Source organism: Lycium barbarum, chromosome 3, assembly GCF_019175385.1.
Source record: "Lycium barbarum isolate Lr01 chromosome 3, ASM1917538v2, whole genome shotgun sequence".
Classification (NCBI taxonomy): Eukaryota; Viridiplantae; Streptophyta; class Magnoliopsida; order Solanales; family Solanaceae; genus Lycium; species Lycium barbarum.
Genome location: NC_083339.1, coordinates 142,101,339 through 142,126,226, shown reverse-complemented (window position 1 = coordinate 142,126,226; position 24,888 = coordinate 142,101,339). Strand labels below are relative to the sequence as shown.

At 34.0% G+C, this 24,888-nt stretch overlaps 1 protein-coding gene and 2 long non-coding RNA genes across 3 annotated transcripts; 1 reads left to right on the top strand and 2 right to left on the bottom strand.

The window, feature by feature from the left end:
* Positions 1-240: 240 nt before the first annotated feature.
* On the bottom strand, positions 241-9,085 carry LOC132633155 (uncharacterized). Its single transcript, XR_009579595.1, has 2 exons — positions 7,851-9,085; positions 241-687 (listed from the first exon to the last, which is right to left on the bottom strand). It is a non-coding gene; the product is annotated as an uncharacterized LOC132633155 (long non-coding RNA).
* LOC132633154 (ethylene-responsive transcription factor ERF113-like) lies at positions 489-2,581 on the top strand. Its single transcript, XM_060349382.1, has 2 exons — positions 489-732; positions 1,537-2,581. Exons 1-2 carry the CDS (start codon positions 489-491, stop codon positions 2,163-2,165), a joined length of 873 nt encoding a protein of 290 aa, XP_060205365.1. The 3' UTR covers positions 2,166-2,581.
* Positions 9,086-11,532: 2,447 nt separating the features above from the next.
* Positions 11,533-18,435, bottom strand: LOC132633153 (uncharacterized). The gene is made up of 3 exons (XR_009579594.1): positions 17,878-18,435; positions 12,395-12,963; positions 11,533-12,204 (listed from the first exon to the last, which is right to left on the bottom strand). It is a non-coding gene; the product is annotated as an uncharacterized LOC132633153 (long non-coding RNA).
* Positions 18,436-24,888: the final 6,453 nt, after the last annotated feature.

Here is a 24,888-nt window from a genome sequence, read left to right as displayed (position 1 = left end):
ATTTACCCTTAAAAAAAACTTTTATAACCACAAATGTTATTGCTTGTTAGATTTATAAATTTAAAAATAGTCATACACATGTTATGACATATTTAACCCCACAAATTTCACAAGATCTCTCGGTCAATTATGTCATATAAATTGAAAGGAAAGAATAATGGAGTACTTATTTATGTCCCATATGAATAAAACAAAAGAAGAAAACAGAAAAAGTTGAATATTGTGCTCGTCTGCCCAACAAAAGATAAAGTAGGACCGTATAGAGTATCCATTCCACATTGGTATTTTAAAGCAGGACAGTATTCACATTCGTACATAAAAAGCAATAGTAGTAAACCCTAATATCTTCTTCCTCCTTCCTAAAGCTACTCCTTACTCTCACCTCATCTATCCGCTTCTTTACAATTCTTTCTGGAGCTACGTATATATACTCATTTACTAATTTGTACTATCACAAAGTTTGTTGAAAGTTTTGTTAGATCGAAGACATGGAAAGAGACTCCAATGAAAGGGAAGAGAAAGAGGATAATGATAGGAGTAGTATTTTGCCAATATACTCAGCAGCTCGATCTGAGCAAGACATGTCTGCTATGGTTTCTGTGCTCTCTCAAGTTATTGGAAACTCTTCTTCTTCTGTTGATTCCTCCTTGCATGTTAATCCACTAACCCTAATTCCACAATCCACTGCTACACTTCAGCAAAACCAGTCTCAATCATCTATTCAAGATCAAGGTACTACTCACAATATGATTAACATCAATTTATTTATCTTCCATGTATAAGGAGAAATTAAAAAAAAAAAAAAAAAGAATCTTTTCTTTCGGCCCCTTTTTCCTTGAAGCAAAACGCAAAAAAAAAAAAAAAAACTTATTTTTGTGTTGAACTGTGAACCATGTCATCTAGCTTAAGTTGTTAGAGAGAGGACATTTTAATTGACAATGTAGGCCTGATTGTTCTTCATGAGCGACAACATGGATTTTTTTTTTTTTTTGATAATAAGTGACGGTGAGACACAATAGCTCTTGCTTCTATAATATCATGTTAAAGTGTGAACTAATATTTCATTTAAAAGTCTTAAGGTTTGCTAGAGAAACACATTTTATTTACTTTGTTATCTCTTTAACAATATTCTACTGAGTTATTTATCATCTTCATCAACAAAAGATGACAAGGGTTTCCCACAAGATCATCATCATTAATTGGCTGATCCATTTATTTAATTTATTCTTTTCCCAAACGGATCCATGATTTTATGAAAAGAGTTAATGTTCTAATTTTGCATTTCATTCTCTCGACAACTTGTGCACATCCGAAGGATAGCGGCTGCGAATTTCCTTTTCATAAAAAAAATATTTAATCTAATTTCTTAAATGGAAATATACTGCTTAATTGTTGTAGAAAGGTAATCTACCTCATTTTTCAGATTACTAATTCAATTTTTCCGAACGACTAGTTTTTGTTATGTTTAATTAGATGACATAAAAATTCTTCTATATTATAAGAGCTATATATTTATGTGTATATATATATGTGAAGGGAATTCGGGACGGAGACGGTATAGAGGAGTTAGGCAAAGACCATGGGGTAAATGGGCCGCCGAAATCCGTGACCCAAAGAAAGCTGCTAGAGTTTGGCTTGGTACATTTGAGACTGCTGAAGCTGCAGCACTTGCTTATGATGAAGCTGCTCTTAAATTCAAAGGCAACAAAGCTAAACTCAATTTCCCTGAAAGAGTTCAAGGCCAAACTCAATTCCAATACCTTACTACTACTCAAAATAATACTAGTCACTTGCCTAATATTGTTCCTCAACAACAACAATTTCCAGCTGCCACGTCATCAAATAATCATCTTTCGATCCCTTCTAATTTTCAGTCTTATTACCCTAATGTGCACCAATATGCTGAGCTACTTCGTAGTGACAATAATGTTACTGATTTGAACTTCGGTGTCTCGCCAAGTAGTTATCACTATTTATCACCAGGTTCTTTTGATTTTTCGCAATCATCATGTAACACATCGTTGGAATTGCCAGCATCGAATGAGGAGCAGCAACAACTAAGTAATTATTATCAGCAAGAAGATGAAGCATCGCAATTTAGAAATTCTAGTTCAAGTTGTGGACCTCATGGAGGTAACTGGGAAGAGTTTGAACACGGAAAGTAACTTCAAATTCTCCTACGAAATGCCATGCCAGTGGCGAGGATGTTGTCGAGAATATATGATTAAGTGAGTAAAAGTGTGTTATCTTTAACGACTTTAGCTTTCAAATGAGATGGTCTTCTACTTGGTATTAGAACAGACAAAGGTCTGAGTTTGAGGCTCACTTATCATCTGGCATCAAAACGAATTTCCACATTCTTGGACCGTGAAAACGAATCAGGCCTGCGTGTTAGGTGACATGTTGAGAATACAGTTAAAGTGGGGGCTTTTAATATTTTTTTTTGTGATCTTTCAGTTAATTGTAACTTCAGACTTCAGAGCGGCTTTTAGCGTAACTTGCTATGAACTATATATAGTCGTGAAGTAACGGAAAATATGTACGGTGTGATTTTATGCAAGGTTAACTAAGCTTCTCTTCACTCCGGCTCAATTTACGAAATTATGTGTGTATAGCTTGGATGCATCAACTTTTATTCATGTCGAGACAAATTCCTTATTGCTTTACAAATTAAACGACTGAAAGCAAGCACTGTTCAGTACTCACATAATTTCCGGAATTCCAAATAATTAAATCGTGTACGTCAAGTTTAACAGCAGGTTGTTAATTAGCTCTGTAATTATTATTCATAGCCATATGTCACAATCAGGGGCGGATCTACTTGGGGGCCAGGGTGTTCACCCGAACACCCTCGGTAAAAAATTGCAGTGGATATATAGGGTAAATTTTTTGTATTTATGTGCAAATATTAATTTTTGAACACCCTCAACAAAAAATTACAGTGTATATTTAGTTTTTTTTTTTTTGAACATCCTAAATGAAAATTCTGAATCCGCCACTAGTCATAATGTAATAGTCACAATGCATATGACATTCAATGAAAACGGTACATGCATAATGATGCCTAAGGAAGTTGTACAAATAGTAGCGAGTAGAATCTGTATAGCTAGCTGAAGCTGGCTAGCTGGTTTTGCCTCTTTAATTTGCATGGCAAGGTAGGTATAATTAATTAAGGAGGGAGCAGGCAAGTTTAATTTATTATTAGTGGGGACTAATTAAGTTGTTGTAATAGGCATAGTATAAATTCGTGGAACACCGCACTTTAATTTAAGTAGGCGTTTGGCCATGAAAATCCAATATTTTACACTTTATTTGGAATTTAGAAGTTGAAGATGGAGTTATGTTTGGTTATAGTTTTTGCAAAGAATATTTGGTTGTTTGAACTATTTATAAAATCTCGTGCCTTCGGGCTAAGGTTTGACTAGTAAGATGATGATCTAATGGAACTAAGATGGGAGGTGTAGAAAGTGTTTTGAAACCTAACCAAGTCATAAGAGTCTTAAGACAAAGCAAAGTCAGAAACTACCCTACGGAACATGTTTTCAAGTGAGTTTACAGGGTCTCACTTCAAGCTAGTATTCGGGGATATCTATAAGGAATTTGAGAAAACTTCCCTCATGAAAGTTGTAGATATTTAAAATACCTTTCCAAAGGTATATTATGGAGGTCAAACGGACATCTTTACAAAAAGTTATGACCATTTTACTGAAAGATCGCACAGCAGTCCGCGGGACAAGCGTCTGCGATGCACTTCCCAACGCATTTGGGCCAAAATTTCCATCCCAAAGTTTCCAACATTCTATTTTCGATACACTTTAGCATCTGCGACCGCAGAAGGCATCTGCGGCGCAGATGCCAACGCAAACAGCCCCGAGGGTCATTAAAAGCGGGTTTTTCTGAATTTTTATTCCATTTTTCAGTTCTCCAAGCCCTAGCACGACTTTTCTCTCCTCTATTTATCCTCCCACGTCAAGGTAAGTCTCTCCCATGTATTTTTAAGTAATTTTAACACATAAACATGGATTCTTAACAAGATTCTACAGTACAATCTTAGGGGTTTTCAAGAAAACCCTTTTCAAAATTTCAAGTTTAGATTCTTGGGGGTTCTTCTTCAAAAGGTCAGACTTTTCTTCAAGTTTTGGAGCAACTACGGTATGGAAGGTTTCTATCCGCGTGTGGGAACATCATTGTTCTTTCCCCCTCTACGTTCATCCATGAAAATATGAAGTTCCACAAACCTAGGGTTTCTACTCTAATTCATGATGACTCTAATTTACATGTACCATGACACACCATGTTAGTATTAATAATTCGCCATTGTATTCTTAATATTCCATTTTGGTTATTGGGAATCTGTCTGTAATTCACAAATACCCATGCTTTGTATTCCATGGGTTCTTAAGTGCAAGATATGAACTATTATGCTTATTTTCATGAAAATCTACATGTTTTTCGTATTTTCATACAAGTTATACTATATACTTATATTCAGGCTATATTATACTCACGAATCATGTTTATAAGTCATCTTTACGAATCATGTCTAAGAGTCATGCTTACAAGTTATGTTATACAAATCATAGGCTAATTTTGGGAGTAGCATAGATTTACCGAGAAGGCTCAGATAGCCTGAAACTACGTATGCTAACATAGGGTAATGGCCGATCTGCTAGATTAGGACGACACCTTCAAACAGTTGAATTGAATCATTTTATGTCAAGCTTATGTCTCATACCCTGACAAGGTGTGGGGCTGCTCTGCCGGTCGTGCCACGTACCAGAATCCACGTACCCACGTGGTGATTCCATGTTGTCGGTTATACTACGGCTCTCCCATAAGATACTGATATACATATGTATTTAAAATGTTTTTACTCATGTTATAAATTTATTCATGTCAGATGATGCTCATGTTCATGTTCAGCTTACAGTTTCAGTTTCAATTTCAGTTCTATTATTTCATGCGCCATGTTTAGTTCATTCAGTTGCTTTACATACCAGTACACTTCAAATGTACTGACATCCCTTTTATTGCCCGGGAGCCTGCATTTCACGATGCAGGTATTGATTTACAGGACAACGGATCTGCTCGTTAGGACTATTCATGTATTAGCTGTTGGTGAGCCCTATTTCATTCGGGGTGTTATCTTTACTTTATTTTCATGTTAGTTATGCAGTCAAGGTATGTCGGGAGCCTTGTTCCGGTAAATAGTTTAGCATTCAGACTCATGTTCGATGTTTCATAGACTAGTCAGTTATGTCATGTCAGATATTCAGTTGAGTTAGCCTCATTGGCTACATTACTATATTTGCGCATTCATGATATAATATTAATTCATGATATAATATTAATATTTTTAGAACTTATAATTATTTAATTCCATATTTTACTCACACCATGCATATTTATATTATATTCTGCATCAGTTCATGCCCTATGTTGATTCAGCAAGCCATGTGGTTCGCTCGGTCACATGCAGCAAGGCACCGAGTATCATGTTACGCCCAGGCCATAATTAGGGGCGTGACAATATTGAAAGTGAAAAAAGTGAAAACATGATTTTAGATGTTTTTCAGATGTTTTTCATACAATTTCAAGTTGTATGTGCAATTTTCATAGCCAAATACTGATTTTCATTTAAAGTGAAAAAAAATTCTGAAAAAAGGTGAAAATTTTCTCATACCCAAACGGGTAAAGTGAAAAATTCTCTTAGGAGATGATGATACTTATCAGTAGGTAAAAGGGTTAGCCTCAGTTAAATTCTCTTGGAGCATTCTTTTGAAATTAGACTATGAATGTGCGCAAGATTTTACATGAGTTATAAATATTACGGAAGTTTAGTCATAGGAACTTTCCTAGCGTGAATGCTACTTTGAACCAGATTTAGAGCCTGTTTGGCCTAACGGTTTTGGGGCCAAAAGCGCTTTTTTTGAGGAAAAAAAAACTTTTTTGGTACTTAAGTTGTTGGGCCAATTAGTAAAACTGTTTTTAAGCAGAAGCAGTTTTTCTGCAGTTGAGAAGAAAAAGAAAATTTTTGCTTCTTGGAAAAAGCATAAGCAGAAGCAGAAATTAAGACAAAAATATCCCTACCATAAATACATATTTACCAAGTATATCCCTCATTAATCTATCAGGGATAAAATCATTGAGAATCTTCGTGATGTATGAAGGATTCTACTTATTTTTGCTTTGAATTTTAATTTGTGGAATGATTTTGAATTTTATTTTAGTTGTAGTTTTTTAGTATATTTAAATTATCGTGTTGATATTATATCAATATTAGATATTTATTTATTTATCTATGTATTATATTAATTTAAAAAATTAATATGTACTTTTAAATTTTAATTAGTTAAAAGTAAATATTTAATTAAAGTCTCTCATAATAGCTATTTAAAATAATTTCTCTCTGTAAAATAATCTTGACAGTAAACGTTTATTGATACTTATCATTTTTTGTAATTTGACACTCAGAAAGCATTTTTTTAAGAAAATTAGCCAAACACAATCTGCCTATTAAAAGTAGTCAAAAACACTTTTCAAATGAATTAAAATACAAATTACTTCTCATAAAAAATACTTTTTTAAAAAACACTTATTTGTTTGTTGTTTTTAGCCGCTGGACCAAATGGACTCTTAGGCCCGTTTGTTTTCTCTTCTTTTTCTAAACTTAAAGATGTTTGAATATAAATACATATCTCAAAACTCAATACCCCTATTGTCTATAAATTTAAAAATTGGATAATTGAGACTATTTGATTTTTCTGAACATATACTTAGGAATTATCTTTATTTATATCCACTCTAAAAGCTAGCGGCGGTGACAACTGACAAACATAGTGGTTTGTTACAATGATTGCCAGGTGGTAGATGGTGGTGTATGTGGAAAAGTGGGCAGAGATGATGGCCGTGGAGGTGGTGACTATACAGCAGGACGGTGGTACAGGGGGTTGGTGGTGGTAATGGTTGTTGGAGTTAGTTGATGATAGTAATTTTGCGATACGTGGAGACAGGAGGGAGGTGGTTGATGATGATAGCCAGTGATAAAATGTCACTGCCCCGTAAAGTGAGCAGTGTAACATCATAAAGAGTTTAAAGGTGCCAGCTTAATGAGTTGAAATTGAATTAATGATTAAAATTTAAACATTTCATTAGATGAAAATAAACGAGCAAACAGGCCTTACTAATTAATTAAGGGACATCTTAATTTTATGAGGCCAACATATTGTTTTATCGACTACCAGTCTGCTAAGTAAACAAATAATACTTCCCTCTCTCCAAATTTTCAGATCAATAAGCCAACCGCACAAATGCTGGTATCAATTTGTTTCATTTTATATGACAATAATTCCTTAATATATACTTGATTTGCCCCAATTTATGTGAAGGAATTGAGATTACAAGGGTCAAAATACTTAATTCTAAAGTTTAGGTATATATTCTTCAAATATTTTAAACTAAAACTTACATAGCTAATTAGTCAGAATACTTTGAAAGAAGTTATATTATAGTTCTAAAAAAAAACGGTTTTACTCCCCCAAAATAGTAATACCTACAGGGGAATAGTATGTTTCAAGGAAGAATAGCATTACAAATTCTAAAAATGTTTTAAAATATATATATATATATATATATATATATATATATATATATATATATGAGGTCAAACACCGCTATATGAATTTAAATGAACGGAGTATTAAATACCTGGTTAAATGTGAATATAATATTTTCTATGAGAAGGAAGAAAGAACATGCCGGAAGTTTTTAAAAAAAAAAGGAAATATCTAAGAAAAGCGTGTATATATACTTAACTTCCCCTTTGTGGTGAATCTAGTTCGAAAACTCACCTTTTGACATTATATTTCCAAAGCTTGAGTGCCTATGATCTGAGCTTCCCCCTTTTTGCATGAAAACGTGCATGGAGTTCTCATCATGATCAGAAGCTTTGTGGAAAAGCATGTTGAAGATGTCTAAATTTTAGTTTAAAAAACGCTAACATAGATTAGAGCGAAAGCAAAGTGAACTACTTTGTGCGTTGTTGTATCTTATAGATCGGAGTAATAATTAGCTTTATAAAGAGAGAGGGAACAAATATGAAAGGTTGAACAAAAGTTTGACAAAGCAATCAAGAAGTCATGGTTTTCGGCTTTGGTCGACGACTTCATCATGTATTCATGCAGGTGCGGAGGTAGAAGTCCGATTACCAATGACGGATTCAGAATTTTCGACTTATGGGTACTCACTTCTTTCAATATAACATTAATGCAAATCATATAGTATAAGTGTACAACTATTTAAACGTGATAACTTAAAAAGTTAATGAGAAAGTTAGGATAAGTATTACCATTACAAAAAAAAAAAAAAAAAAAAAAAAAAAAAGACTTTTCACTTTTTTGAAAAAAAATAGCTCGAAGAATTTCTTGCCCAAATTGCCAACTTTTCTCAAGAAAAAATAAAAGAAAATGATTGCACAATGATTTTTCTCTTTTTCTGTATTGCTTTAATATATACCAATAATATATACCATTTTCCATCCGTTTTTATACAGATATATATAATGTATGGCGGGATTAATGGGTGCTCGAGCACTCGGAAGGCTATGTGTGGATCCGCCCCTACCGATTACATGTCCGACTAAACCCAATAATTTTTATCTGAAATAATATATTTGAATTAAATACTATTTAATTATATACATATTAAATTTACAACCCATAATTAGAAAGTTATATCGTTATTCGAAAATTTAAAATCTATAAAGTACGAATCTCAGTGCGGTCTATATTCATAGTATATGAAAAAGAAAGCGCTATCATTGAACGATCAAAGTGAATTATAACACGTAAACCGCCGAACATCCGTGAATCATGATATTCATCTCGACTTTAATTTGCCTTTTCTTCAAGACATCAAATACCAATATGGGTGGGGCCGTTCACCTGGCTAGTCTTTGCTTTCTTATATCATAAAAAAATAAATGAGTAGTACATAAATTCCTTTTCATCTTAAAGCAAGCCTTTATCTCAGAGAGTTCTCGATTGAGTCATATTTGTATTCTAACAATTATTATGTACCGCACATGTTGAGGTAATAAGGAAAAAGTTTTAAGTTATAAAATGTCTATATTTTCATTATCAGGTCACATGTAGTTATATTGGGTGTATCAAGTAATCTGTCTTATTCTTTAAGGAGAATTACATGTAAATATTTTTTGATGACTTATTAGTATCAAAAATTCTTTGCGCAAATTTTTTTGTGAGTATGACTTAGATTTTATATGGAACAATGCAGAATTTAAATTTTATATGGAACAATGCAGAATTTAAATTTTATATGGAACAATGCAAAACTGATTTTTGCGAATAATATCGCGGTCTTATAATCTGTCTTTTAAAGTTCTGCAAATTTCATTAGAAAAGACATTTATAACCTTGTAAGTCATAAGTGTATCTATTGAACTACCATTTATCTCTCCCTTAAGCGTCTCACTTAATTAACACTCCACTAATTAGAGCAGGAAAGTTAGATTAAAAAAAGTGCTAAATGGTCTCTTATTTTTCAAATACATCAAACACAATTTGGGACCGATGGAAATAATAGAATTAATCCATTTTGGGGATGACACGATTATTCAAACATGCCTATTATTAGTCTATTTTAACTTGTTATAACATTTAGGGTGTTTTGGGTATGATGGAAAATGTGTTTCTATGAAAAATATTTTTCAAGAAAAACGTTTTCTTGGAAAACAAGTGGAATATCTACTTATTTTCTTGTGTTTAGTGACTAAGTAAAAAATATTATCCAATAACATTTATATGTAATCTAGAAAAACACTATTGGGGTGGGAGTGGGGGTTAATGGCGGGGGGCGGGAGAGTCAACGGTTGGGGATTGGTATTACTGGGTGGGTGAGAAAGAGATAATGAACTTGAGTTGGGTGAGGAAGAGATAATGAACTTGAGTGTCACTTACGGAAAATGACTTCTAGATTTTCAAGGAACTTGTTTTCCTAGAGAAATTTTTGTTCAAAACAGTTCGACCAATCAAATTTGAAAAAATTGAAAAATATTTTTCGAAAAATATTTCCTCCATATCAAACACACCCTTAGATTGCCTTATTTTTCTATGTACAAAAATTTTGCTTTTTGTGAACAACTAGAATCATTTTAAAGTGATTGATAATATAAAAATTCTTTTAACTGTTAATTAATAACCAAATGTGAAAGCATGTTGGAGCAATGTGGAATCTTACTTCCTCATAAATTAAGCCAGCAAATGACAACTCTGTTACTTTACGATAATATGCACTAACGGGGACGTATAGCCTATTAAGTGGGGGTTAAATTGAATTCTAACTTTGGATATAGAGCATAAATTTATGTGTAAGTAATTATTAAAATTATAATATGTAATAGATATAAACTTATAACTTTTAAAGTATGAAGGGTTCAATATTAAAAATCCTAAGATTAAATCAACAAGATCCATCTGCCTCTGTGCACTAAGATTCCTAGTTTTTGAATAATTTTGTTGTGGAGAGATTTTTCAGTGTAGAATTGAAGGTCTATTTCTTCTTGCCTCAAAGATCAACGTACCGTTACGTTTCAAACTTGACAAGTCAGATACGATATACCCGAAACCCCAATTATTACTCCATATCCTGTATCGTCAAACATTTCGGCATGACATATCTATCTACCTAAGCCTAACCACTTTTCTTTTTTTCACCCTACTATGTTGAAAGGGAAAAGGGAGATAAATTATAGTAAAAGGCTGAACACACCCGCAACCCCTGGAACTTGCAAAGTTTGATTTGAATATTCGAACTACTACTTATTTTAATTAAGCATTCGATACATGATAAAATGTTGCTATTGAACACTTTCAACTCAAATTTGCAAAAACTTTTATGTATTCTCGAACGCTCCTTAGGTAATAAGTTAATCATTTAAAACATGTCACCTCCTTTGATTATACACATTAACTTTAGTCAACCGTAAGCTTTAGGCATGTTCCAATTGATTTTGACATATTTTAAGTAATTAACTTATCTACGTAATGATCGCTTGAAACCCGTGCAGAAACTTCTCTAAAATTTGCGTCGGAAGCTAATAGAAAACACCTTTTATGTGTTCAGATGATCAATTATAAAATGCCCTAATTTGAGTATTTAAATGAAATTTACCGGCAATTTTTTCTCGATTTAGCCATTACAAAAGATGCAAATACACCCGCAAAGATTGGCTGAGTTGGTTGGATGAGTGGTTTCCCACATGAGAGAATTAAGATCAATTCCCCTCACCAGCATCCTTCTCAGTCAGAGCTCGTCGCATCGGACTCGCCTAATGCGATTTACATCTCCTGTGTGATTTGCGAGCTATTGCACACTGAGCAAGTGATCCCGTGCGCACCGAAGGATAATGGCTGGGGGTTTCCAAAAAAAAGGGTACAAATACAAAATGATAACGCATCGCTCTTGCAGTTCCAATACTTAAATAACATGTCAAGCAAAAACTTAACCCCACCCTATATCAACATTTTAGTAGTACCTCCTATTTTTATAAGGAAGCACCTCATTTAACTGAATGAATCCAATTACATTCACAATAGAAAAATAGGTTTAACTAATTTACGGCTATCAAGATATAGCAGTAGAGGAAATAACCAACGGCCAGCATTATCACATTTAGGAAAACTCGCCTCTTCACGAGAACGATCAAAGTGCAACCAAATGTCTCGGCATATATCTGGTAAAAGTTACCCGCATTCAATGTTTACGCCGATGCTTTACTAGGTTACCATGGTTAATTCATTAATTAACGTAAGCATATGTACCATGGTTAACAACAATTTAATAATAGATGTACGTGAAGACATGTGTCATGTATTAAAGGGTTGGTGTAAACACATAGAACGGGTAAGTTGTTACCACTACTTTACTAATCCTTCTGTGGAGCGGCTTACTCCTCGAGCTCGGCTTCTCCCTTTCTCCTCTCCTCATTCCTGATAGACTCCATCAAATAGCTAACCATTTGTACTTTTTGTAAGAGGTGAAATCTTACACTTCCAATGACAAATTACCATGAGACACTACTTTCTCTCTCAATGTCCTCGCCGTTCATTGTTCCTCTGCCGTCTATTCCGCCATATCAAGGGCATTGTTTCAATGTGACTCGGTAGATTTTACTGCCAGATATGCCTGAAATAATGATAGAAATTAGGGTTTGAACTAAAGGACATCAAAGGCGATGAAAATAACACAATCATTAATTAAAATGCTTCTACTTAAGGTACAATACAGCATGCACAGGCAAAATTTGAAAAAGATACATCGAAAGTTTTACAGGAAAAACATGGTGAGTGGGACAATGCATTTTTGCTCAACATACTCCGTAAAGACTAGGAGAATCTCTAGCAGAAGCACAGCTAAAATAATTTCCCTAGCCTCTGATTTGATCATGGTAATGCTTGATCAGTGATATTGTAAATTGCTTCTTGAGCAGCACTGACTGTTGTGCCATCTTCCATTAACCAACCACATTGTAAAGTATAAATCAAACATTTGTAGGCAAGTAATAAAGGTGTCACCGCTTCAGGCACATATTTTCACCAGGTAACTGAGTCATCATACAAATTCAATATACGTATGTACTGTAATTTGAAGGTCCAAAAGCTTGTTCGTACAGATGGATTTTCATTTGCACTTGCTTTCCGTGCAAAAACACCTCAAGAGCTGGTGTATTTGACAAATAGCACCGTATGGATTTAGTAAAGCCCAAATTTATTTATTTTGCTCTTTTGAGGTTGTAAAATGCTAAATTAACTATTGCAAAGAGAGAATCAAAGTGGCCCTATGTCCACAAACACTTGCTTGCAAGTGCCTGATGACCTTCCTGAGCAAACGCTAAGTCATTACTCCAGAACCTGCAACAATCACGTGACCAAGAATTCTCGCAGCCTACAATTAAGAAGACACAACACATGTTAAGAAACCGACAGCGTCATGTGCAATACAAAGATTCTCACAGATAAACTTAGTGCTGCATAGCAAGGACACTACATAGGAAATGCCTAATTGGTTCCAACAAACTAAAAAGCAGCACTACACCTAAATAATAAAGGCTTAAGTCATCGATGATCCCTTAAAGTTGTCCACAAAATTCACTTAGACACCTCAACAGACCTTTATTCCTATTAGACACTCCAACCTTATCAAATCTATACCTATTAAGCACAAATGGCATCCAATTCCAAATACATGGTGCGTGCAACTTGCTTTCGGACACTGTGGCAAATGAATGATGAAATGAGGACATGTGGCATATGAGCCCAAAATATTTACAAAAAAATACATTTTGAGTTAACAAAAATAAAACCTATTTTTAAACCTATTTAGAAAATTAAAAAGAGTATCTCAATAAAGAAAAATGAAAAAGAAAACCTATTTTCTTCCCCAACGTACCCAGGCCACAGCTTCCCCTTCCTTCTTCTTCCTAACCATTCCCCAAAATCCCAACCTCCCGCTGCTGGGCACCAATGCCTTTCCCAGACCCTCCCCCTCCCCTCTTTTCTTCTCCCTTTCTTCCCCTCTCCTTAGAATCCCTTTCTTCTTCCTCCACCGTCAAAATTCGCCACCGGCCACAGCGGGCCACCATTAGAATTTGGCCCCGTAATCTTTAAAGTTGTTAGCTAAATACAAGTAAATCAATGAAAGGTCAACTCTCGTTATCCATCTCTTTTTTCAATTTAAGCATGTTAGTGTAACTTATAAATCCTTTTCTCAAGGTTTTCCGATTCAAGTTCCTAAGCCAAAGATTTACTTCAACAACTCTAAGAAACAGCTTTATAAAAGGCGAGTGTTCTTTATATCTTTCGCTTCTTGCTTTTTTTTTTGGAATAGTAATCACAGAGAGAAGGAGAAATTCAATGTGGTTGGTGAAATCAATGTGACGAAGGGCGAAGAAAAAATCGGAGATTCATCAGATTGGATTTCTCTTCTCTTTGCTCTCTCCACATGTCCATTCTCCTTCTTCCATTAATATCTAAGCATTTCAAGTAATTTAATAAAGTTAATTAGGGTAATTTAGTAAAACTGACAATATCGTTAACGCCTATAAAATCCAGCATCGTCGGAAATCCTCCAGTCACTTTTGTTCTAATCATTTTCACTATACACAGGTCTCTCCGCCTATTTTTCTCATCTTTCATCAAACTCCTGGTTGCAAGTGCACCCTCATATGAATGTTTCTCTCCCTCCCCTGGCATCTCTACTACTCCTACCATTCAGTTTTACTTTTCACATATTAACTTGGCACGTCTATTAAGGAACCAAAAATAGAATGAAAAGTTTACCATATTAATGCTAGTTAGTTACCTAATGATTAAAATCAATTAAAACTTATGAAAAAAATGTGCAGCCAACTAATCAAGTAATGGGTTCCAACAATTCACATATTCCCCATAAAAAGTTTGTTTTGGAGCCAAAATTTTCGTATTAAGCTAAGTTTGACTAGTATAAGTCCAAAGTGTTTGAAAAAGGAATTGAAAATTTTGACTTATTAATACTAAGGGTAAAACAGGAAAAAGTGGTAAATTATCTATTGGTTTTCTAAAGTGGACAAGTAAAATTGGACAACTATTTTTAGTATAACGGACAAGTAAAACTGGACAGAGGGAGTGATAAAATGAAGAGTATGAATCTTTTGTCCTTCCACCTGAAAGCTATCCTTTACTTTTGACGATCTTCTATGAATGTGTCAAGCATTTAAGGATGCATGTCGATCTGAGATCTAATCTGTGCTTTTAAGGCTTGAATGTAAAGATTTCTGCTAACAAATCCCATATCTTGTGTCACACCCCATTTTAACCCGGGAGTTAAATTAGAAGTACGACATATTGGAGATTCCTGTTTTTTATTTATTTTAAGGAGTCGCCACCTAATTGTTAAAGTTCTTTTAAAGTTAGCTCTGTTTAAGGTCTACGAAACTTAAGATTTTAGGTACGGGTTCAATTAGTCTAAAGGGAAGGTATTAGGCATCTTTTAAGACCCATTAACAATGATTAACCGACCGGACTTATGATTAATTAGGCTAAGGGTAAATATAGTATTATAAATGTTTGGGGAATAACCTATAAATATAGCTAAAGTTTTTTAAAGTAAAAGGTAATAATGTTATTAGAAATAAGACATGTAAAAATAATAAGTTGTATAAAAGGATATTCCTAATGTTACTTCGTAAACACGACTTATAAATGTTGTTGATTTTTAAACGAAAGTGTAATAGTAAAATAATACTTGTAGAAAATGTAGTGATTTAATAAGAGTTTAATTATAAATAAACCAAAAGAAATGGGATGAGTGATGTTTCATATGTATTCCGAATATGAATTACGCTAACTAGCAGATTAAAATGCATTTGTAAAGTTATTGCAAGATTTATATTAATGTTTTAACAAATGTGTATTTCAAGTGTTCTAAGATAAAGGCATAAATATTGATTCTTTTAACTCAAATATATATAGTCATGCTATTAAAAAATTATTCCAAATAAATGTTATCGATACTATATAAGCAGTTTAAAACATAACTAGAAGTGAATGTAATTTTGTAAAATTAACTACCCACAACTAAACTAAAACCCTTAATGTTACTAAAGTTTAATTAACAAGCACGAATGTTAGTCATACAATACATGTTAAATACACACAAAAATAAAAAATAGAGGAGTAGATATAATGAGAATGGGCTCATCCCATTTAGACTGTTGCCATCTGTTTGCAACTAGGCTTCGGCCAAGTAACAATTTATATGTGTTGTTGCGGACTGCCTGATACTATATGGCATATGGGCCTCGGCCCAGAATTCGTTCACTGCGAACGGAAGGCTGACTCGAGAGGAGGATTTTGTTGGGCTTTGGCCCAACATCAAATGCGAGAGATGACGAGTCCAAGGGACTCGTATGCGATATTCATGCATAAAAATAAAAGAAAAAAATTAGTAAAGTGAAGATATACAAAACATTCTTCAGATAGAGTGCGAAATAAGGACAAAGATGTATATGCTAGTAGCACGCAGAGGGGGTCAATCATATATGACATGTAAGTGGAACCAAGTGACAAATTGTTAAGTTGAGAAGAGTGCAGTGATCCAAATAGCACAGATAGATTATTAAAGGGTAGGAATAGTTACAGAGATTTCCTTATATCATACTACAAGAGTAGAACCAAAGAAACATTTTTTTTTACGGACACTTCACACGATTTCTGATTTTTGTTCAAATGTAAGCTCAAAATTTCCAATTGCAATATTGAAAAGAAGTCGTTAATGGCTGTTGGGATAGAGGCTAACACGATTTTCTCCCAATATCATATCATAGTGACATAACAGAGCCACCTCATAAACACCAAACACTTGTCTTTGCCTTTTATACTCATGACTCAGAAGAGAAGGAAAACAAATAAAGCAAAATGCAACAGCCTACCATTGCTATCACTACTCCTGGCAACATACACACACCCTATTCACTAGTTTTTACTCCTGTTCGTTTTTTTTTTTTATAAGAAAGTGTTAAAGGGAATATGATTAGAAGTTGTCCAACAAATAGGATCCCATTTAGCGAGACCAACTAATCAACATCTCTTCCCACCTCTATTTCCAAATTTGAATCACTCTTATTAGTTATAAAGAATGAGGTTCACATAAATATTTTGCATTCTCAACAGTGCAGGGGATCGTGCATATTTTCAGAATTCCTAGCTAAATGCAACAGTCACATGTGCAGGAAGGAGAGAGCATTTAACTGATTTTATACAAACACGGGACAACAATATAATGCATGAAAACCATATCAAATAAGTTTCCTTCAAGGCAATTATAACCTAAGGCAAAAGGATCATGTCTAATTTCATACTAGCAGTACCAACAGTAATTTTAGGCATAGAGTGTTTTAACTGTTTGATCAAACAACCAAAAATGAACATGCGAATCAATACGAGGATATACATATTGGACAACTAGATTCAACTACTGCATACTAATGCTAGCACAGATAAATAAACCAAGATAGAACTAACTTATGTGCTAACATATATTAAGGCCGAACCAGCCAACCAATTTATATGCTGAACATGTCCAATAAACTACAAATTCAATGCTTAAAACAAACATAGTTAAATGAGCCTGATCAGGTACCAATTTAACGGAAATGATCATATAGTATACAACCAGCAATTTTGTCAACAAAGGACTTTAAACAGCCTTACAGGACTTAATAGAGCATTGGTGCAGGTTAGCAAACTATGGACTGGACAGATGTTAACCCAAATAGCTTATACGACAGTCGAGTTTTAAGTTAAAACTAAACACTTATGCATTTGAAAGCCAAACTGTATAATTTAGCAATCTTCACTAAATCATTTGAACAGATAAAAGAAAATACAAAAGCTGTAAACGATTCATGCTTCTCAATTCGCATACCGAAACTCTTACAAAATCAAATCGACCAAACCATGTCGCACTTTAAACAAGCAGCAAACAAAGCTAAAAAATTAATTGGAAACCATCAAGATAGCAACAGAGCTCTGAAATTTATACAGGCAGAAAACAACAGCGACTTAACATTGATTTCTAAAAATGAATTTAATCCATACGAACACAGGTATCGACAAGAGGAATGCTCGATATCTACTTTCACAATACATCAACATAACAGATGTCCGAATATCAACACAAGCATCCCATATACGACATTAACATATTCCGAAGGCATGATTTTACGCTAGAGACTCAAATTCATGTTTTTATTTCAAATAGGCAGATTCATCCGTGAAAGTAAAAAAACAGAGAAAAGGTTAAAGCTTAAAATTCACCGACCTGTTGTGGGTGCAGTGAACGGAGGTCGTCGGGGTCTCGAATCTATGCTCGAACTCGAACGAACCCGAACCCGATTAAAGTAACTAAAGTTTCAAAACGAAAAAATGAAAATAGAGTAATTGTTGGTCGCGGCTAAAGTTCACCGGAAAAAGAAAAATCAAGTGTGGAAGATAGTTGTGTCCCTCAAAACTGAATCAACTTTCTCAAAAAAATCTGAAAAAAATCCCTCGAAATTTTTATATGCTTGACTTCGAAAAATAAAAGAGCAAATAGAAATAAGGTTTGGAATTTTCAAAACTCCTCTCAAGGAAACCGTCCCATCTCCCTTTTTCAAAAACACTGAATCCCCCCAAATTTATAGGGCTTTTTGTTTGTATTAAAGTAAGGATAGGAGCGTATGAGAGAGACGGGAGCGGGGACAGGCGTGAGTGGGGAGGCGGAGAAGAAGGAGGAAAAGGGGGAGAGAGAGGAGCGGCGGAGAGAGGCGGGAAAGGAGGAGAAGAAGAGAAAGAGGAAGAAAGGGGTGCGGCGTGGGTATGGAGGAAAATGAAAAGAGGGAAACTTTAAGTTTCCCTTATTTTGGGCGAAAATGGGCTGGACCCAGTCCATTTGTGGACTGGGTCAAATTTTGGACTGAGTATTGAAAGAATGGACTAGAATTAAAACATGGACTGGTCTAAAAAAATTGAGATAGAAAATATGGTCTAGTCCAAAAATATTAGGAGTTAATCGGACTTTGATTTGGGGTCCGGTAAGTCAAAATACGGACCGAGTGCAAGAAATAGTTCGGCTTTTAAATTTGGATAAGAGACCCATTCCGATTAACGATGTACTAAGGGTGCCAGAATATCACCTAATACGGAAATATGTAATTATAAAAGATCCGGATAATAAAATTATATGATGTTGCAATGACCGTGCAATAAACATTTAATAGCAAACAAACGCTGTCATTTAAATGTGTGAAATAAATGCGATGTGTATGCGGAAGCTGGTAGAAACGTTGAGAAATGCAAGTTTCAACAATACTAAATAATAGCAGCAAATAAATAGCGGTAGTAATACTGCTAATAATGATAACAATAATGATAATGGTAATAATGATAATGCTGATGATAATGGTGATAAAAAATAATAATAGATATAATAATAATAGTGGCTAACAAATATGGATAACTAATAACAAAATCACAATAAGAATAATTAATAATAATAATAAAGATGACAATAATTAACAATAATAATAATAAATAACAATTATTGATAATAACAAAATGATAATAAATTAATAACAATAATACTGGTAATAATAAAATAATAATGATAATAATAATAATAATAAAAAATAACAAATGATGATAATAATAATAATAAATAACAATTATTGATAAAACAATGATAATAATTAATAATAAAATAACGATGATAATGATGATAAATAATTGATAACAAAAATAACGCTGATAATAATGACTAGTAATTAATAATAATAATAATAATAATAATGGAAATAACAAGAATGATAATAATAAATGACAATTAGTAATAAATGATAATTTAAGAATAATAATAATAATAATAACAATAATAATAATAATGATAATAATAAACTGCAGAAGAATAATAGACTAATAATTATAGTAAAACTTAAATGCATATTTTTTAATTTCTCGAAATACCAGAAGTATAAATAGGTACTTCGGAGGAGATGCGGGACAAAATTAGGTGTCAACAGTATATAGAAAGTAAGGATTTACAAAGTGTTGTCTTGTAATTAATTTAACGATTCCCAACCCGAAAGTGAAATGACGATGAACATTTAAAATTTGTGATAAATTAATACTTGTAATGTTAAAATAAAAGTAGAGAATATAAATAGCAGTGAAAATAAAGTATCTAGCTCGTCAATAAATTTAGACGTCCGAGTGAATAAATTAAATAAAGGAGGGACAAAATTGGGTGTCAACATCTTGCACAATATAAGGGTCAGCTCTCTTTATCCACCCCTTTTTTCAATTTAAGCATGTCGATCTGACTTCAAATCCTCTTTTCAAGGTTTTCCAATTCAAGTTCCTAAGCTAAAGATCTGCTTCAATAACCTTAAAGAATAGCGCCATAAAAGGCCAGTGTTCTATATATCTACCGCTTCTTTTTTTGAATAGTAATCACAGAGAGAATGAGAAATTCAATGTGGTTGGCGACATCAATGTGACGAAGGGCGAAGATACAACTGGAGATTCACCAAATTGGATTTATCCTTCTCTTTGCTTTCACCACATATCCATTCTCTTTCTTCCGTTAATATCTAAGCATTTCTAGCAATTTATTAAAGTTAATAAGGGTAATTCAGTAAAAATAACAATATCGTTAGAGCCTATATAATCCAGCATCGTCAAAAGCCCTACACCCGCTCTTGTTCTAATCACTTTCACTATCTCTCCGCCTATTTTTCTCATCTTTAATCAAAACTCATGGCTGCAATTGCACCCTCATATGACTTTGCCCTCCCTCCCCTTGCATCCCTACTAATAAAATGAAGAGTGTGTATCTTCTGTCTCGCCTCCTTCAATCTGTCCTTTACTTTTGACCTTCTATGAACATGTCAAGCATTTAAGGATGTTGATATGAGATCTAATCAGTTTTTTTCATTATTTCTATTTTAAGGCTTGAATCTAAATATTTTACTAACAAAAGTTCCAAATCTGGCACCATATAAAGGTCAGCTCTCTTTATATATCTTTTTTTTTCTTTTCAATTTAAGCATGTCCATCTGACTTTAAATCCTTTTTTCAAGGTTTTCCAATTCAAGGTCCTAAGCTAAAGATTTACTTTAACAACTCTAAGGAATAGGGCCATATAAGGCCACTGTTCTTTATATATATCTTTTTTCTTTTTTGTTGGAATAGTAATCACAAGTATGCTGTGGTGAAAGCAAAGAGAAGGAGAAATTCAATGTGGTTGGCGACATCAATGTGACGACGGGCCAACAAACAATCTGAGATTCACCAAATTGGATTTCTCCTTCCCTTTGCTTTCACCACATGTATTATCATTCTTCCGTTAATATCTAAGCATTTTGAGTAATTTATTAAAGTTAACTAAGGGTAATTTAGTAAAATTTACAACATCGTTAAAGCATATAAAATCCAGTGTCGTCGAAAGCCCTACAGTTGCTCTTGTCCTATAACATTCACTGTACACAGTTCTCTCCGCCTATTTTTCTCATCTCTCATCAAACTCATGGCTGCAACTGAGCCATCATATGAATTTTTTTCTCCCCCCTTGCAATAAAACGAAGAGTCTGAATCTTTTGTCCTACTGTCTTCAATCTTTCCTTTACTTTTGACGATCTTCTGTGAATGTTTCAAGCATTTAAGGATGTTGATCTGAGATCTTATCTGTTTTCATTGTTTTCTATTTTAAGCTTTGAAAGGTCAGCTCTCATTATCCATCTCTTTTTTCAATTTAAGCATGTCGATCTGACTTCAAATCCTTTTTTCAAGGTTTTCCAATTCAAGGTCCTAAGCTAAAATTTACTTGAACAACTCATAAGGAATAACACCATAAAGACAAGTGGTCTTTATATATATCTCCTTTTTTTTGGAATAATAACCACAAGTATCGGTGGTGAAAGCAAAGAAAAGGAGAAATTCAATGTGGTTGGCGACATTAATGTGAAGAAGGGCGAGGAACAACTAGAGATTCACCAAATTGGGTTTCGCCTTCTCTTTGCTTTCACCACATGTGTATTCTCCTTCTTCCATTTATATCTAAGTATTTCTAATTTACTAAAGTTAATAAGGGTAATTTTGTAAAACTGACATCGTTAGAGCCTATAAAATCCATTGTCTTCGAAAGCCCTACATCTGCTCTAGCTATATCACATTCACTATACACAGGTTTGTCCCCCTATTTTTCTCATCTTTCATGAAACTCATGGCTGCAACTAAGCCCTCAAATGACGTTTTCCCTCCCTCCCCTTGCATCCCTACTAATAAAATAAGGAGTCTGAATCTTTTGTCCTGCCGCCTTCAAGTCTATCATTTACTTTTGACGATATTCTGTGAATATGTCAAGAATTTAAGGATGTAAATCTGAGATCTAATCTGTATTTCATTATTTTCTTTTTAAAGGCTTAAAACTAAAGACTTATGCAAACAAGTCCCAGATTTGGCACAATACAAAGGTCAACTCTCTTTATCCATCTCTTTTTCCAATTTAAGAATGTCGATCTGACTCTTAATCCCTTTTTTAGGGTTTTCCAATTTAAGATCCTAAGCTAAAGATTTACTTGAACAACTCTAAGGAATAGCGCCATAAAAGTTTAGTGTTCTTTATATCTATCTCTTCTTCTATTTTGGACGTGCGCCATAAATTATGTTGGGTCCCTTGACCCATCTAGTTTTCCACTTTTGGCCTAACTACACCCAAGTTACCCCCTTTCGACCAGTTTGGCTATACTTTTGATAATTTAACGTTCACAACAAAACTCTTTCAAAATATCTGGTGTTCTTCTCCTCCTTCTTCCTTCGCACAACTTTACCACCATCGTTTTCTTTCTTCAATCTCTGTACCGATTCTCATGCTTGTTCGTCTTCGATTTTTGTAAGTTTTATTTTGACAATGTGTTTGCATGTGTTGTTTTTAATGTGTTTTGAAAACCTTATTTTTTCCTTTAAGTTCTTCAAACAACTCGACTTCTAGTGCTTCTTCATTTCTAAATCTCTATAATATTGTGTGATTTGTACAATGTGTTTGTTTTTTAGTGTTTTTTGGAAACCCTAATCTGTTTTTACTTCACTCTTATGAGTCAGTGGACTATTTGCTTAGAAATACGAGCTATATCCAGTCAATAAGTAGGAATTGTGTTGGAATTTAGGGTTTATATATGACATTATGTGATTATGTTTGTGAGTTCTACTTATATCTGTGTTTGTTATGCATTTAGTTTGATGATATGTGTATAAATTTTACTAAGTTGTGTGTTTCCAGTTGAAACATTGTGTTGCCCAATTTTAAAATATTTTGGTTTTTTGTGAGGATTATTTATTGAATATCATTCTCGTTTGCATCATTTTACGGTCGTTATGCTAATCAAAATGGTTAACCGTACTCCTGGGAAAGTTTTAGGTTACGAGACTAAGATGGATATGACTTCAAGTGTTGTGTCTGATGACCAATCAGTTGAAGTTATCTCTGTTCCGAGTACAATCCTTGGTTTGGCTAAAAAAAACCTTTTAAACAACCGCGTGAAATGATCTCAGTTGGAAGTACTTCACTGATTGAACTGCATGCCAAGCGAGTAACATGTTCCCAATCTAGAAGCCCTCGGCGGAAGGTTAAAAAAACAAAAGTAGTGAAAGGGCATAAGAAAAAAAAAAAGATAGAAAATTCACATATATAGAGCCCAGCAATCTAGTTTTCATCTGTTATAGTCCTGTTCCCTTTTACATAAAAAAAAAATTGGGGGGGGGGGGGGGGGGGGGGGGGTCCAAACCACTTAAATTCGCGGGTCATTTAGCCTAAACTTGAATCCTTATAACGAAAACTAGATTGGGCCAGCGCGTTTTAAGTGGTTTGGGCCATTTTTTATGTAAGAGGGAAGTGGGCTATGGCAGATGAAAACTAGATCACTGGGGCTGTATATACGTGAATTTTCTATCTCTTTATTTCTATGCCCTTTCACTACTTTTGTTTTTTTAACCTTCTGCTAAGGACTTATAGATTGGGCACGTGTTACTCGCTTGCTATGCGGTTCAATCAGTGGATTACTTCCAACCGAGATCACTTCACGCAGTTCTTTAGAAGGTTTTTTCTTAGCCGGACTAGGGGTTGTATTAGGAACAGAGATAACTTCAACTGGTTGGTCATCAGACACAACACTTGAAGTCATATCCACCTTAGTCCCATGACTTAAAACTTTCCCAGGCATACGGTTAACCATTTTGAACTGCATAACGACTTTAAAATTATGCAAATGAGAATGATATTCAACAAATAATCCTCAAAAAATACCAAAATGTTTTAAAATTGGGCGACACAAATTTTCAAGTGGAAACACACAACTTAGTAAAATTTATACACATATTATTAAACTAAATGCACAACAAACACTGAATTAAGTATAACTCACAAACATAATCACATAATGTCATATATAAACCCTAAATTTTAACATAATACCTACCTATTGACTGGATATAGTTTGTATTTCTAAGCAAATAGTCCACCGACTCATAAAAGTGAAGCAAAAATAGATTAGGGTTTCCAAAAACACTAAAAAAAAAAACACATTGTACAAATAACATAATATTATAGAGATTTAGAAACGAAGAAGCACTAGAAGTCGAGTTGTTTGAAGAACTTGATGAAAAAATAAGGTTTTCAAAACACACTAAAAACGACACATATGCAAACACATTGTCGAAATAAAACTTACAAAGATCAAAGACGAACAAGCACGAAAATTGGTACAGGGATTTAGAAGGAAAACGATGGTGGTGGAGTTGTGCGAAGGAAAAATGAGGAGAAGAACACCGAATATTTTGAAAGAGTTTTATTTGTGAACGTTAGTCTAAATCACCGTAAGTATAGCGGGCCAAAGCGGGTAGTCTGGGTGTAGTTGGGCCAAAAGTGACAAAATAGATGGGTCAAGGGACACCCAGCATAATTTTCCGGGATATTTACGTGGTGTAGAGAACATTAGGAGTTATATATATTTAGTAGCTACACTTTATTTTTAGTACATCTCATAGCTAAATTTTGTATTTTAATTACACAAGATAACTAATTCAAAACCCATCTCCTCTTATTCCGTTGTATCACTCTTTCCCTCAACCCCCTCTCGCTTCTCCCTTAACTCTCTCTTCTCCGTTGGAGCAGCCATTGGTCATCTTCTCCAACAAAGCTAGCGTCCTCCGCTTTTGAATTTCTATATGTTGCCTTCGATTTATTCAATTTCGTTCTACCTCCGTTAAATCTCGATTCTCCGGTGCCGGAAAGTTTCAGATC

Bases quoted from the DNA above. Each gene is read 5' to 3' on its own strand.
- LOC132633154 (XM_060349382.1), top strand. From the start codon at position 489: ATGGAAAGAGACTCCAATGAAAGGGAAGAGAAAGAGGATAATGATAGG. The intron at 733-1,536 runs GTACTACTCACA...ATATATGTGAAG, and splicing joins ATCATCTATTCAAGATCAAG to GGAATTCGGGACGGAGACGG.